Raw genomic sequence first — 13,360 nt, forward strand, 5'->3', positions numbered from 1 at the left:
TAAGAAAACAAGCAACCAGTAAACACCAAAGTAAAACAAAATAAAAATTTAAGATGACAAGAAGAGTTTCAAGTAAAACGAGGGCAGTGATGTGTGTATTGTATTGGGAGGTCACTTGGAAGTAATGACAGACCTAATGAGAAATAAATAATGGGTCAGACGCAGGTGAAGAGTGGAGAGGAGGAGGGAAGTAGAGGCAGGCTTTTGACGAAGAAGAGAGAAGAAAATAGAGGGAGGGAGTTTCAGGGCTTAAGATAGGAGACGGGTCTGGTTGTTGGCCAAGAGGAGGAAGGAGTGGAAAAGGGGTGGTTAAAATACCAGTGGGAGAATCAACTTTTAATAGCACAAGTCATTGGAAAAGAGGGTGGGTTTGGAGACAAGAAAATCAGTTACAGGAGAAGGGGGATCTGTGATGACTGGACAGACAGTGGAGAGGGAGGGGGGCAGTTGAGGAGCAGGAGGGACAGGAAGTGGAGGGTAGTAAAGTCTCAGGTTTCTGGTTTTTAAAAGGGACAGGGAGATCATTGTGGCGTGTGCCCTGGTCTCAGGGTGGGAGAGGGCACAGTTGGACACATGATCCATTCGATATTTAAGTCAGCCACCTCAATGCAGTCCTTGGTAGGGGTTATAAGACAGGATAAGCAGCAAAAGATTCAACTGTCTACATTTCCAGCCTATTTGGTACAATGTAAAGGAATTTCCGAAAGGGCTAGGCAGTGTCCGATGTGCTCTGGCAACTTGGGACTGCTCCAATGCCCTGGGGGGAGGAGGGCAGGGGCACAGCAGCAAGGAGATTGCTGGGGTCATGTCTTGCGCTCTCAGTTCTCCAGCTCCCACACTGGTAAGGCCTTTATTCAGGGACTGCCTTTGTGAGTGAAGATGCCGCGTGTGCAGGGCCCTCGACCTGTGCCTTGAGGTGCCTGACTGGAGCCCCCGCAGCCCACACGGGCTCTGCACGCGGCAGCGCCCGCTCTGTGCACTGAGCAGGAGTGAGCTTGCAGGGCTGGGACTCTGCCAGCCTGCTTCGGGCTTAGCGCAGCGCGCTCAGTTCACCTGGATTTCCTATACGTCCACTCTTAAAAAAATAATGGATTCTTCGTAAGTGCCCACCATGTGGTAGGTGTGCTGCCAGGCCCTGGTGATCCCAGAGAGATGGTTTCTGCCTACACTGGCCTCCTGATAGACTTGGGTCACTGTGCTCTTCTGCTTCCCCCACAACAGCCATGGCCACCTGTGTCATCACATGAGGTTCATTACTGACCCATGGCCACCTGTGTCATCACATGAGGTTCATTACTGACCCATGGCCACCTGTGTCATCGCGTGAGGTTCATTACTGACCCACGGCCACCTGTGTCATCGCGTGAGGTTCATTACTGACCCACGGCCACCTGTGTCATCGCGTGAGGTTCATTACTGACCCACGGCCACCTGTGTCATCACGTGAGGCTCATTACTGACCCACGATCACCTGTGTCATCGCGTGAGGTTCATTACTGACCCACGGCCACCTGTGTCATCACGTGAGGTTCATTACTGACCCACGGCCACCTGTGTCATTCGAGTGAGGTGGAAATGAGACACAAGGATCGCCATCCACTTGGCCCCAGAGGACGGATAGCAGCTGCCTTTTGTTCACTGTGAATGAAACCGCCTCGGTGATAAGCTCACTCCCGGGATCTCAGGGCTTCCCCTCTGGCTTCGGTCACGGTTCTGCTGTGTAGGAGGAGGGGCGTGGGCTGTGCTTCAGGCTTTATGAGGAAAGTGTTGCACACACAAGTCGGGTGTTTAGTTACCACAGCGTAAAACCGGAAAGGGAAGGCCTGCTTCTAATTCCAGTCCTGCCGCTTGCTGGGGGTGAATGGGACTTGTCACTCAGCTGGTCTGTCTCGGCCCTGTTTTCTCATCTCTGAAGTGGGAACACGGGCATTGGCCTTGCAGGAGGAGAGGAGCCTGGCGTGTGGACCCCGGGCTGCAGGCCCCGGTCTGGGCGGACATTGGTTAGCACAGGTGTCCTGTTGAATTCTAGACCCATTGTTTAGGGCCAGGCAGCTGCGGAGATGAGGAGAGATGGGGTGTTTGAGCTTTCCCAGGACAAAGCCCTCCAGGCTGTCAGGAGATTGGATCCGATTCCAGAGGGAAACTGGGTTGGTGACTCCAGGCTGAGGAGACCAGCCCAGCGCGCTATGCGTTCGCACTGTCGGAGGCCCATTCTCGGGCCTGCTTCACCGGCGCTTCTGTCTTCCAGCTCTGGATGAGAGCCGCGGACAACGTGGAGCAATCCCTCTTCTCCCACCTCCTGGAAGTCCTCCGGTCGCCAAGGTAGGCTGGGTTTCGGCTGCTGGACGTTAGAAGCCAGGGCTTCTCACCAGAAAAGGGACGGAGAGGGCAGGGCACGCCCACGGCCCTCGCCCACTCTCTCTCTCTCTCTGTCTCTCTCTGTCTCTCTCTCTCTCTCTCTTTTCCTCTCTTTCTCTCTCTGAGTGTGTGTCCCCTGAGGCAGCGCGTCCGGCTTTGAGGGCTCAGGCTTCTGTAACAAAACTGCCCAGGACAGGTGGCTTATAAACAGCGGAATCTATTCCTCCCAGGCTGGAGGCTGAGGGTCTAAGATGGGAGATCAGTGCCTGGTGAGGACCCCGCCTCCAATGAAGAGGTGGCTGTCTTCTCACTGTCCGCACCGTGGGAGGGGCTGGGAAGGTCACTGGGGTCTCTCGTGAGAGCACTGATCCCATCACCAGCATCACCTTCACGACCTAATCCCCTCCCAAAGCCCACGGCTGAGGGGTAGGTTTCCACATAAGAATTTAGGGGAATAACAAGCAACAGCAACAGAGAGCCCTAGCGGGTCTGGCCCAGTGGATGGAGCTTTGGCCCTCAGACTGAAGGGTCGCGGGTAGGATTGCGGTCAAGGGCATGTACCTCGGTTGCAGGCTCGATCCCCTGCCCTGGTCAGGGTGAGTGTGAGAAGCAACCAAGTGATGTGTCTCTCTCACATCAATGTTTCTCTCTCTGTGTCTCTACCCCTCTCTTCCACTTTTTCAAAAAAAATCAGTGGAAAAATATCCTGGGGTGAGGATTAACCAAAAAAACAACAACATCACAATTTTGGGGTCACAAACATGCAGTCTATAACAGCACCTTCCCTGAGGCTCACGCATGTGGGCATGTGTGTCTCCCCTGCAGGTTTGGGGCCTCGGAAGCAGCTTCCTGGCTCTGGCGTCAGGGCTCAGTGTGGCCAGCAGAAGGGACACACCTCTCCCACCCTCTCTCCGCTGGTGTTTCCCACCAGTCCCCTCAGAGGCAGGGCAGTCGAGGCACTTTGGTTGTAAGTGGCAGAACCACACTCCAACCAACTCAGGGAAGGAAGAGAGAGAGGAAAGGGTGGGAGGAAGTGGAGAAGGAATTCATTGCTCATACAGTAGAAAGGGGCCGAGCTCCCCTGGGGCTGGCGCCACTCACACCCCTTTGTCTGAGGTCTGTCCCCATCTAGTCTCTGCTTTCTTCCTCTGTCCTTTCCGCAGTCTCTGTGGCAGGGCCGCAGGCACCTCAGGGCACCTCCTGTGCTCAGCACAGCCCAGCGAGGGCTGCTTGGTCCCCCACAGGCCTGGGCAGGACTGCACGTCCGGGGAGTGGAGGGGAGTTAGGAAGGAGTGGCTCCTGAAGAAACCCAGCGGCTGTGGGCTGTGATCAGGATAAGGGAGGAGGGAGCAGGGGGACAACGTGTCCCCATTGCATTTCAGGGGCTTCTGGGGCTGCAAGGGGAGAGGGGAAGGAGGCCCTCCGGGCAGCAGGGGAGAGGAAATGCAGAAAGCCATCTGCTCAGTTCTGCGATGAGAAAGCTCAGGAAAGATGGGGGTGGGGGGCAGTGCTCACAAGCAACAGACACACAGACTGGGCTGGCTCTGCCTCTCGAGTGTCAGGGTGTCAGGGACGTGAGTGTGGCAGATGTTAGAGCTAAAAGGCACTTCCCGAAGGAGCACTCCACCTATTTCCCCTCCCTCCACCTTTGCTTTCTTCCCATTTTCCACTCTCTGTGCCTGTTGTTTGCTAAGAGGTGGGCGTGCACCCTGGAACTGTTTTCTGGGGGTATGGGGGAGAGGGAGGGGAGTAGAATTTACTGGAAAGAGCATGTGATGAGCTCGTGGAGGGGCCGAGGGTGCTTGAACTCTGCCTTGTTCCCCTGAGTGCTCACCCACTGTGTGGCTTGGGGCAGGAAGAGCGCCCACCAGCTGGCTCGCCAGGCCGGGCCTGGGTGTGGGGTGCTCAGGGTCACACTCCAGTGGCTGTCTTTGCTCCGAGTTTGTCTGGCGGCTTTGGAGCCGAGGGCCACAGAGCACGCCGGCCTGGAAAACCTTTTCAGCAGAAACACAGCAGATTTGGGTCATCCCAGGGAAAGCTTTCACCGCCTCTCTCCCTGCTCGCAGGGAAGGGCCCCGGAGTGCTGGCGTGGCCCACCAGGCACAGCTGATACCCAGGCTCGTCTTCCTCTTCAATGAGCCGGGCCTCGCCCCCTCCCGGATCCCCACCATCATCGCCATCCTGGGCTGGCAGCTGAGGGGCCACTTCAGTGTCCAGGACTTGCTCAGGTACTGCGCCCAGCTGCCAGGGCAAGGGCAGGGCTCGGGCTGGTTTACCAGGGGCTGTAGGCCCAGTCCTCCCCTGACCACACTCACCCCAGCCTCCCTCCCCTTCCGTGCAGGGCGGGTTCCAGGTCTCTGTTGAGAGGAGGGTGCATGTGCAAGACCCCAGCAGGGCTGTGGCCACCCCGCTCCCCATGCTGACACACCTGTCCTGCCAGGAATTCAGACTTTCCAAGGGCACAGCCGTCACCACCGGCTGAGGTCTCAGTGCGCCTGCCCTTTGCAGACTTTCCAAACCGCCCAGCCCATGCCACTTAACCTCGTCCATCCTCACTGCCACCTGTTCTATTGACCTGGCAGCCCCAAGTTAACTGCTCTGATGAATCCTGACAGACAGTAGAAGTCTCTGGAAATATTGCATTAACCAAAGAATAGCGTGCTCCCCTCGAACCCTGCCTTGCAGCCACATTGGGGTGTTCTGTGTAGGAAACCTTCACGTGTGTTCAGCAACATGAGTCTGTCCTTCTCTCTGTTAAGGGTCTCGCTGTTCGTGGTGTACACCCTCCAGCCCGCCTCGGTGGATGAGCGGCAGATCTGCGCAGACAGGGCCCTGGAGCCCTCGGAGCCTGGTGAGGAGACCGCTCCAGCCACCAGCCTGAGAGCCACACGTGCTGGGCCAGGCTGTAGAGGGCGGGGCTGAGACAATCACAGGGGCCTCATCGAAGTGGCCGCCCGCTGTCCGTGCTGCATGTGCGGCTCCCTCCCAAGGATGTCTGCCCTGCCCTGTGCCCACTGCACTAGCCATTCCCAGTCCCTCTGAGCCACCGGGTCACCTTGTGCTTCTAAAGCCCGGGCTCCTCTGTGCACAGGCTGGGCTGTGTCTCTGAGTGTCACCCCGCCAGGCCCAGAGCAGCAGCTGTCGTGTTCCGTGTCCCCTCTGCTGGGGCTGGTGTGAGGGAGCAGGCACTGCGCTCTGTCCTGGCCCTCCAGGTGTGCTGTCCGGCCCGGGAGCCTCAAACCCATGTGCCATTTTAATTACTTGAAATGAAGTGCAGTTAAAAAGTCCAGCCCTCAGTCACACCGGCCACAGTCCCAGGGCTTGATAACCACAGGAGGCCGGTGGCTACTGCATGGACAGGGCTGGCACAAAAGGTTCTCCTGGCCAGCGCTGCTCAATCTAAACAAGTTCTCTCTTCTCCTAGATCTGGACTGAAAAGTAGGCATCACCACTTCCATTTTGCAGATGAGGAAACTGAGGCTCAGATATTAGGGCCTCAATAAGAACGTGGGCCAGAATCCAAGTAGAGGGGGATCTGACGCCAAGTCTTCCACAGCTTCATCGGTCCCCTTGCTACAGTGTGGGGCCTGCGCCCACAGCGGCTGTAAAACAAACGGCCAACCTAGGGAGTGAATGAATGGAAAATGGGCCAGCAGTGAGGATACTTAGCTGCCCTTCATTCAGAATCTTTTGTAAGAATATCATCTGTTGAGACGGTGTTAACCTGTGCCTTGGGGCTTTAATAACACCTAGAAGTACAGCTCCTGTCCCCGCTGGGTCTGCAACCTCTTGCTATTCCTCAAGCTCTATTTTTACCTCAGCATCGGTGTGCCAAAGCCTCGCCTGGGCTGCTGGAGAGCAGGGCCCGAGGTGGAGAACCAGGGTCTGTACCCGCTACCCCCAATGCCTTGCTAGACCCGGCCACTTAGATGCTCAAGAAACATTGCAGCCCACGATAATTAAAGAATTCCTCTTCTGTAAGATACATTTTAAAGAGAGTGTGTGTGTGTGAAAGAAGGGAGATGGAAAACATCTCTAGTTAGAGGCAACTTTAAGAACATTTTCTGAAAATATTTTAAAAGCATTGTATTGAAGTCTAGAATTGAATGACAAAATTTGGAGTCCCCTCCATGGCCTAATGCCTGAATGAAATAAGCATTTGGAGACTGCGATGGCTTACTGCAGAAAATAAGTCTCTTTACATCCGTTCCCTCTCAAATCTAAATGGCCTCTTTTGTAGCTGGAAGCCGAACATCTGGAAAGACAATCTGGCTCAGAAACCAGCTGCTGGAGATGCTGCTCGGCGTACTCTCTTCCTCCCAGCTTCATCTGTCCTCTGAGTAAGTAGCTCCCGGAAGCGCGGCTTGGCATTGGGTTGCCTCGTACAGGGTTCGGTGTTAAAACCTTTCCTGAATGAAAAGTTTAGTATCTCAGAGTCAGCTGTCTGCCATGTGTTTTCCGCACTAGTCAGAAAGAAAATTATATTCCCGCCACCCGATAAAGCAGACCTTGCCCTAAGATATTCCAATGAAAATGTTTAATGGGCATAGTAACTCAAAACAGATTTGGTATAATTACAATAAACTCCTTTTGTCACCATTGCTCCAGTGTAATTGTTATTGTTTTGGCAGTTGTGACAATTACTGTTTTTGATGTCCTTTATTTGGCAGACAATAGAATGGAGAAATGGTTAGTCTAAATAACATCTATCAAGGAAAAGGCTTGCCAAATTCTTCTTCTCTTTTACTGTTAGTTACCTAGTTATTTTCCCAAGTTGGAAAAAGAAGTTTCTGCCTTCAATCAACTTTCAAAATGATGTATAATCATAAAACCCCATCCTCTCTCCCACTGATTGCTTTACCTCCAACCCTGGAGTCATTTATTTAAAAGTCATTTGTTGAGCCCCTGCTCTGTGCCAGACACTGTGCCTTGATGTGAGGGTGTGGTGCTGAGCATGTCAGCCCCGATCCTTGCTCTTGCCAAATTGATATTTTAGTGTTTATATATGTTTGGGGGAGTAGTGGGGGTTACTCCTCAGTAAAAAAGCTTTGCAAATAGTGCTTAAAAATTTGCCAGCCCATAAGTCTTTGTGTTGCTAGAATTAAAACACAGTGGGGAACTTGGAGATGAGCTAGTCTAAACCCTTCCTTCCCCTTATGTTTGAACAGGAAATGTAGTGTATTGCTTAGCATCTGGGCTCAAATGTTAGACCCCGTGGGTTCAAATCCCAGTTCTGTTCCCAGAGACCTTGGGGAGGTAACTCAAGACCTCAATGCCTCTCTTCTACTCATCTATGTAAAGATAAAAATAGTACTTGCTGTAGATGGAAATTAACATGTGGGTAGCCTGGAGTGTGGTGCCTAGGATACTGTAAATACTCCATAAGCGAACTTCTATCATCACCAACACCACCATCATTATCAGCACCACCAGCACCAACCTCATCCTCATCATCCTCATCACCACCATCACTGTCACCATCACCACCAGCACCACCATTATCCTCATCACCATCATCACCATCACTCTCCTCACCATCACTCTCATCACCATTGCTCTCATCCTCATCACCATCACCCATCACCATCACCCTCATCCTCATCACCATCACCCATCACCCATCACCCTCACCATCATCCTTATCACCATCACCCTCACCCTCATCCTCATCACCCTCACCCTCATCCTCATCACTATCACCATCACCATCACTATCACTATCACCATCATTGAGGAAATAAGCAGAGCACATCAAGAGTTCTGCTAAAGTCATGCAGTTAGTTAATTCAGAGACAGGGCTAGAAGACAGAACAGTCTGTTGATTCCTAGCCTGGTGGCCACACCCTCACCATGCCTAGTCTGGCAGCTGATGCTGAGAACAGTGTCTGGGACAGGCAGACCTTCCCTTGCTCCCAGGTCTTTACTGAGCCACTGCCTCTAGGGTTGCTGCCCATCTCCCTGCTCCCCAGTTCCCTCTAGCAAGTCTGTATTAGCCAGACTCATCATTTTAAAATTCATTTTTGGACCTGACAATAAATCATGTAATTTTTTTGGCCTGAACTGATAAAGATGCAGACACTTTGAACCATTCCGTTTAGATTAGTTTTGACCAATGTATTTCAAAAGGGAGGTAAATAACCATTATGTGTTTTATATGGCTACTAGAGGCCCAGTGCACGTTGAAAGGAAATTAATTAGAAGGTGGCTGGCTGGGCGGGACTGGGTGAGATGGGCTGGACATGCCCTGGAGCCAACCTCCTGTAATCCCTCCCCGGCCTGCCGCACCTTGGGTGGTGCCAGGGCTCGAAGGGAGTCTGCAGAGTGAGCCGGGTCCCGGGTCCCTCTGGCAGGTGGGGGGTCCCTCGGCCTGGCCTGCAGGGATTGGGCCAAAACCAGCAGTCCGACATCCCCTGAGGGGTCCCGGAGTGCAAGAGGGCACTTTGCAAAGTTGCTGTTGCTTGGCAGCTCCTGCGTTGAGCGTGTGCCCCCTGGTGGTCAGTGCACGTCATACTACCGGCCAGTTGGCAGGTCGCTTAGCCTTTTATATAGAGAGATATTGCTGTCATTAGAAGGGTGGCCATCAGACACTGCATGAGTGTGAATATCAATGAAGTACAGCTCCCCCTGGGCCTGCAGGCTTCACATCTATTGATACGTAGTTGCCAATTGCTTTGCAAACCTTTGACCAATTTACACGTCAGCCATTCATAGACAATTCAACCACTTTGCAGCAACTCTGCCAGCGTTTCTTTTACCGTTTCTTGAAAATGCGATCTGTGTCTTGCTACGTGGTATTGAGAGCTAATCCTAATCTGCCTTCCTAGGTGACTAGTGGGGCTGGATGTTGTTCATCCTCTCTGGACATGACGCTTGCATTTGTTGGTCTCCTAGGACAGTGGAGGAGGTGTTCCTGAGCCTGGGGCCCGGCTGGTTTCTGCTGCTCCTGCAGGGCCACCTGCACCCCAGCACCACTGTGCTGGGTCTGAAGCTGCTGCTGCACTTTTTGTCGAGCCCCGCCCTGCGCGAGCGCTTTAAGGACGGCCTGCCTGCGGGATCCTGGGTGGAACGCTGCGCAGAAGGCGCGGACATCCTGACGGGTGCGCATGTCAGGAACAGGGAGAGGATCCCGTGGAGCCTTGTCTGTGCCCTGTGTGATGGCGTGTATTCTGAACCGGCAGTTCTGGGGGGAGTGGGTGGCAGGGGATTCCCTCGTGTGCCAGTCCCCACCATGGCCAGAAGCAATTGCATTGTTCTCAGTGGCATTGTGTGCCCCTTCGGATCCATAGATAACCTGAAGAGCCACCCTCCTGCACCCGACCAGGCCCCCTGCCTGCTTCCTGGATTCCGGGTCTTGAACGACTTTCTGGCCCACCACGTTCACATTCCGGAAGTCTACCTCATCGTGTCCGCCTTCTTCCTCCAGACACCACTCACAGAGCTGACGGGTGGACCCAAAGTAGGTCCTTGGGGCCCCCAGGGATGGAGGGACACACTGGGTTTTCTGCTGCCACATGACCAAGGCAGTTCCCTCAGACTCTCCATTAGCTCGCTCCAATTCTTCCCGCTTCCACGGTCCTGACCCATTCTCTCCCCGGCTGCCACACCCCTTGGCTGGCTCTTCAGATACCCTTGACCTCCTCCACCTCTGCCCCATCCTCCTCCTAGCAGCTCTCCGTTCTCATCAGTCCACTGGTGAATTGTTCTCCTTTGAGCACAGCTAGAGAAATCCATGCTGAAGGCGGGGGTAGGGGGGGGAGGCCACAGATCAGAGCCTTTTATGCCTTCACCTTGGGGTGCTCCTGGTACTCCCCAGTATTCAAATACAAACCTTCCATGTGCCAAGTCTCCTGCCCCACAGCAGCCCAGCTTCCTCCCTGCTGGCCCTCATGCTGGCATCCTCCTGAGTCACCTCCAAGCAAGGCAGCTGCCTTGTGCTTGCCCAGCCTGCCTCACCCCCTCCAGGGGGAGCCGTCCTGCCAGTGCCTCAGCATCCTTTGCCTTATGTGGCAGGGACACATTTACATGCCCGCCTCTCTCTTTAGGCGCTGAGCGCCTGGACAACAGACCCGCCTTTTACTCACCTTCTTGGGTACCAGGCAAATAGCAGCATCAGAAATTGTCTCTTGGTCTTAACTGAGTTGAGTTGAACTGCTCTGAATTGAAATGGCGAGCGGTCATAGCTTTGCAAACAGAAGGCCGACCTAAATCTTGATATATAATAATAGTGGCACGAAGCCCACTCCACAGCTGGGTCTGCATGCCGTGCTAAGTTCACAAAACCCTGCCTTGTCATCGCTCCAAGGATGTGTCCAGGGAACACCTGCTGCTGGGTGTCAGGAGCCTCGGGAGATATGTGCCTCACCTGGCACTTGTGACAACTCCGTGGGGCTGACAGTGCAGTTTTTATTTCACAGAGAGGGAAACGCAGGTGCAAGGGCTGGAACGGCTTCTGCAAGCCCGTTAAAGAGGCGGAGTCAGGCCTGCCTGCGAGGACCCTGACCTTCCCCTGAACTGGAGCCCTCAGCGCCTTCTCTAGATTCATTGCAAAGAACCAGTGACCTTGACTGGACAGTGTTTGTGGTGTCAGGCTGAAGAGCGAATCTCGGCACAAGTGGCTGGCGGGGTCTTCAGTACCTTCTTGGACATGCGTGTTTCCCTCACGCACCCAGTGGCTGAAATTCCCCCAGCGGCCGCTGCAGAGGGGTTTGCTGTCCCGTCTTTCCAAACGGGCCGTGGGACACTCCGTGCACTGGCGGCCTCTCCGCAGCCCTCCTCCTCTTTCAGGACAGCCTGGACGCCACGCTGCAGGGGCTCCTGCGGGCGCACCGCGCAGAGGAAGTCCTCCGGGCCGGGCTGTGCATGGAGGGGGCCCTGCTGCTCCTGAGGATGCTGAAGGCCACCATGAGCCGGGTGAGCCCCTTCCCCACATGCCGTCATGGGGGGCAGACAAGGTTGGAGGGTAACACTTATGGAGTAATCCCAGCAGTGTCCAAATAATGGCAGCCATTAGGAGTGTTATGCAGAATCCTTGATCGAAGGGGCGAGGCGGCTCTGGGACAGCTCAGGTGCACAATGGGAACCGGCCGAAATGTTTTCAGTGCAGTGTAGCCACTCTCGCCAACAGCTTTCTATTTCCCACTTGCGTAGTCGTTTGACTTTCTTCACTGGGGGATGCATGCATTCATCAAAGCGAGCATTTCTGGGTAACATTTTCGGTCAGAAGCTGCGGGGCCCTATGGCGGGGGGACGGGCCTCTCCCCTCAAGGAGCTCACCTCTGTTTGCCCGGCCTCTCGCCTGCAGCCACGTGTGTGTGTGTGTGTGTGTGTGTGTGTGTGTGTGTGGTGGAGGGGATCGCAATGCCTGGAGAGCCCTCAGGCCACCCAGGGCCACTGAGGTGGGAGGAGAGATTATTTAAGACATGAAGGCCAGTGTCAGCTTTTGATATCAAAATTATACTAGCTTTATTTTAAAAACTCATTGTTTACATTTAGGAATATATTAAATTCATAGTTTTTATATTATTTAAATTGTTTATATGAAACTTCTTGGACCTGACTTTTTTGTTTTTGTTTTTGACTTTTTTAGGCTTTTAAATGTCTCCTTGACCTAGGTTAGGTAATTTATAATTTTAAAAAACCTTCCCAATTATTTAATTGGCACAAATCATCTCTTTTAATTCATTTAATTTTTGTGGTTACTTTCCCTTCTTACTCTTAACTGATGAGTTCACACTGTCCTCTGCCCACCCCTCCCATTACTGGAAAAGCCGAGGGCCTGTGGGCTTATTAAAGAGCCGATCACCCTCCGGGTTTTTTCTGGCTAGTTCCAAGAGTTTGATGTTTGGCATCTTCATTTTCTGGTTGTTTTCTAGAGTTTCTGTGCTTGCAGTTTTAAAGGCCTTCGGTTCATCTTTATCGGTGCCCATGTGGTTGAGCTGTCTGTTTCGTTGTGGTTGCCCATCTTGGTTTGTTGGGTCCTAGTCAGAGCATGTGATCTGCACGCTTCCCGTCTTTGGGAGCTATTCAGAGCTCCCCCGCAGGCCTAAGGTCACGATTAGCCTTGGGTGCCTGGAAAGATGTATTTCTGTTTGCAGATCAGGAATCTGTTACCTTTCTAACCAAGTAGTTTCATTTTTTAAAAAGCAAAACAAAAGAATTATGTGAAAGCATTTAACATAAGGAAAATGCATGGCATGCTGAGAGAAGTAGAAAAATAAGACCAAAGATTTCCACTACGTCCAACATAAAAGGGCTCACTGGTGCTACAGGAGCGACGCGCAGACTGGCCAGTGAACAGGCCCAGCCTCTGAGGTCTAAACATGTGACAGAAGCCAAGGCACTCACGGCCGTTGGGCTCACTGACGATGTCTGGCATTAGACCCTCATGTGCCAAGTACAGTAGACAAGCACCAACATATAAAAGGCAAAAACTGAAGGATAATAGAAAAAGACCAGAAACTTAATTGTAGAGAATAGCTCTGACATATCTTTCTCAAAGTTTATTTTCTCTCTCTGACCTTCTTCTATATTATTGTTTGCTCGGAACTTCAGTTGGTTTGACATCATTCCCCTGCCCGTTGGTAACTAACCCGCCACAGCGTAGCCCGCCTCTTGTTAAACGTGACAGAAATGGAACCGGAGAGCACGCTTTCCTTGCATCTGGCTTTCACTCATCCTGATGTTTGTGGGACTCACTCACGATGTTGTCTGTGTCAGTATCTCATCCTTGTTTACTATTGAGTAGTATTTTATTGTGATAATTGATCACAATTTATTTATCTATTCTTGTGGGTGTTTTTTCCCATTTGGAAATAGGAATAAAGCTGCTTTGTACATATCTTTGGGCAGACATACATATTTTTTCTGTTATAAAGATGCCCAGGAGTGACATTGTGGTCCATCAGTTGTGCACATGACTTGCTCTAGCAGATCGCACCCAATAGTTCCCCAACATGACGTGCCAACGGCTCTCTCACCAGCTGCTACTCTAGCTGGAAGGTTC

General features: G+C 52.7%; 1 protein-coding gene across 3 annotated transcripts in view; it reads left to right on the forward strand.

Moving 5' to 3' along the window:
• The window catches only part of WDFY4 (WDFY family member 4), a 249,179-nt gene that overhangs the window by 116,832 nt on the left and 118,987 nt on the right, over positions 1-13,360 (forward strand). For all 3 annotated transcript variants that reach the window (XM_036355974.1, XM_036355976.1, XM_036355975.1), the window contains exons 25-31: positions 2,249-2,322; positions 4,425-4,586; positions 5,118-5,209; positions 6,599-6,698; positions 9,250-9,455; positions 9,645-9,814; positions 11,143-11,268. In XM_036355974.1, the coding sequence (XP_036211867.1) occupies positions 2,249-2,322; positions 4,425-4,586; positions 5,118-5,209; positions 6,599-6,698; positions 9,250-9,455; positions 9,645-9,814; positions 11,143-11,268 (930 nt within the window). The remainder of the gene's footprint in view (positions 1-2,248; positions 2,323-4,424; positions 4,587-5,117; positions 5,210-6,598; positions 6,699-9,249; positions 9,456-9,644; positions 9,815-11,142; positions 11,269-13,360) is intronic.

This window comes from Myotis myotis, unplaced genomic scaffold (assembly GCF_014108235.1).
Source record: "Myotis myotis isolate mMyoMyo1 unplaced genomic scaffold, mMyoMyo1.p scaffold_m19_p_24, whole genome shotgun sequence".
Classification (NCBI taxonomy): Eukaryota; Metazoa; Chordata; class Mammalia; order Chiroptera; family Vespertilionidae; genus Myotis; species Myotis myotis.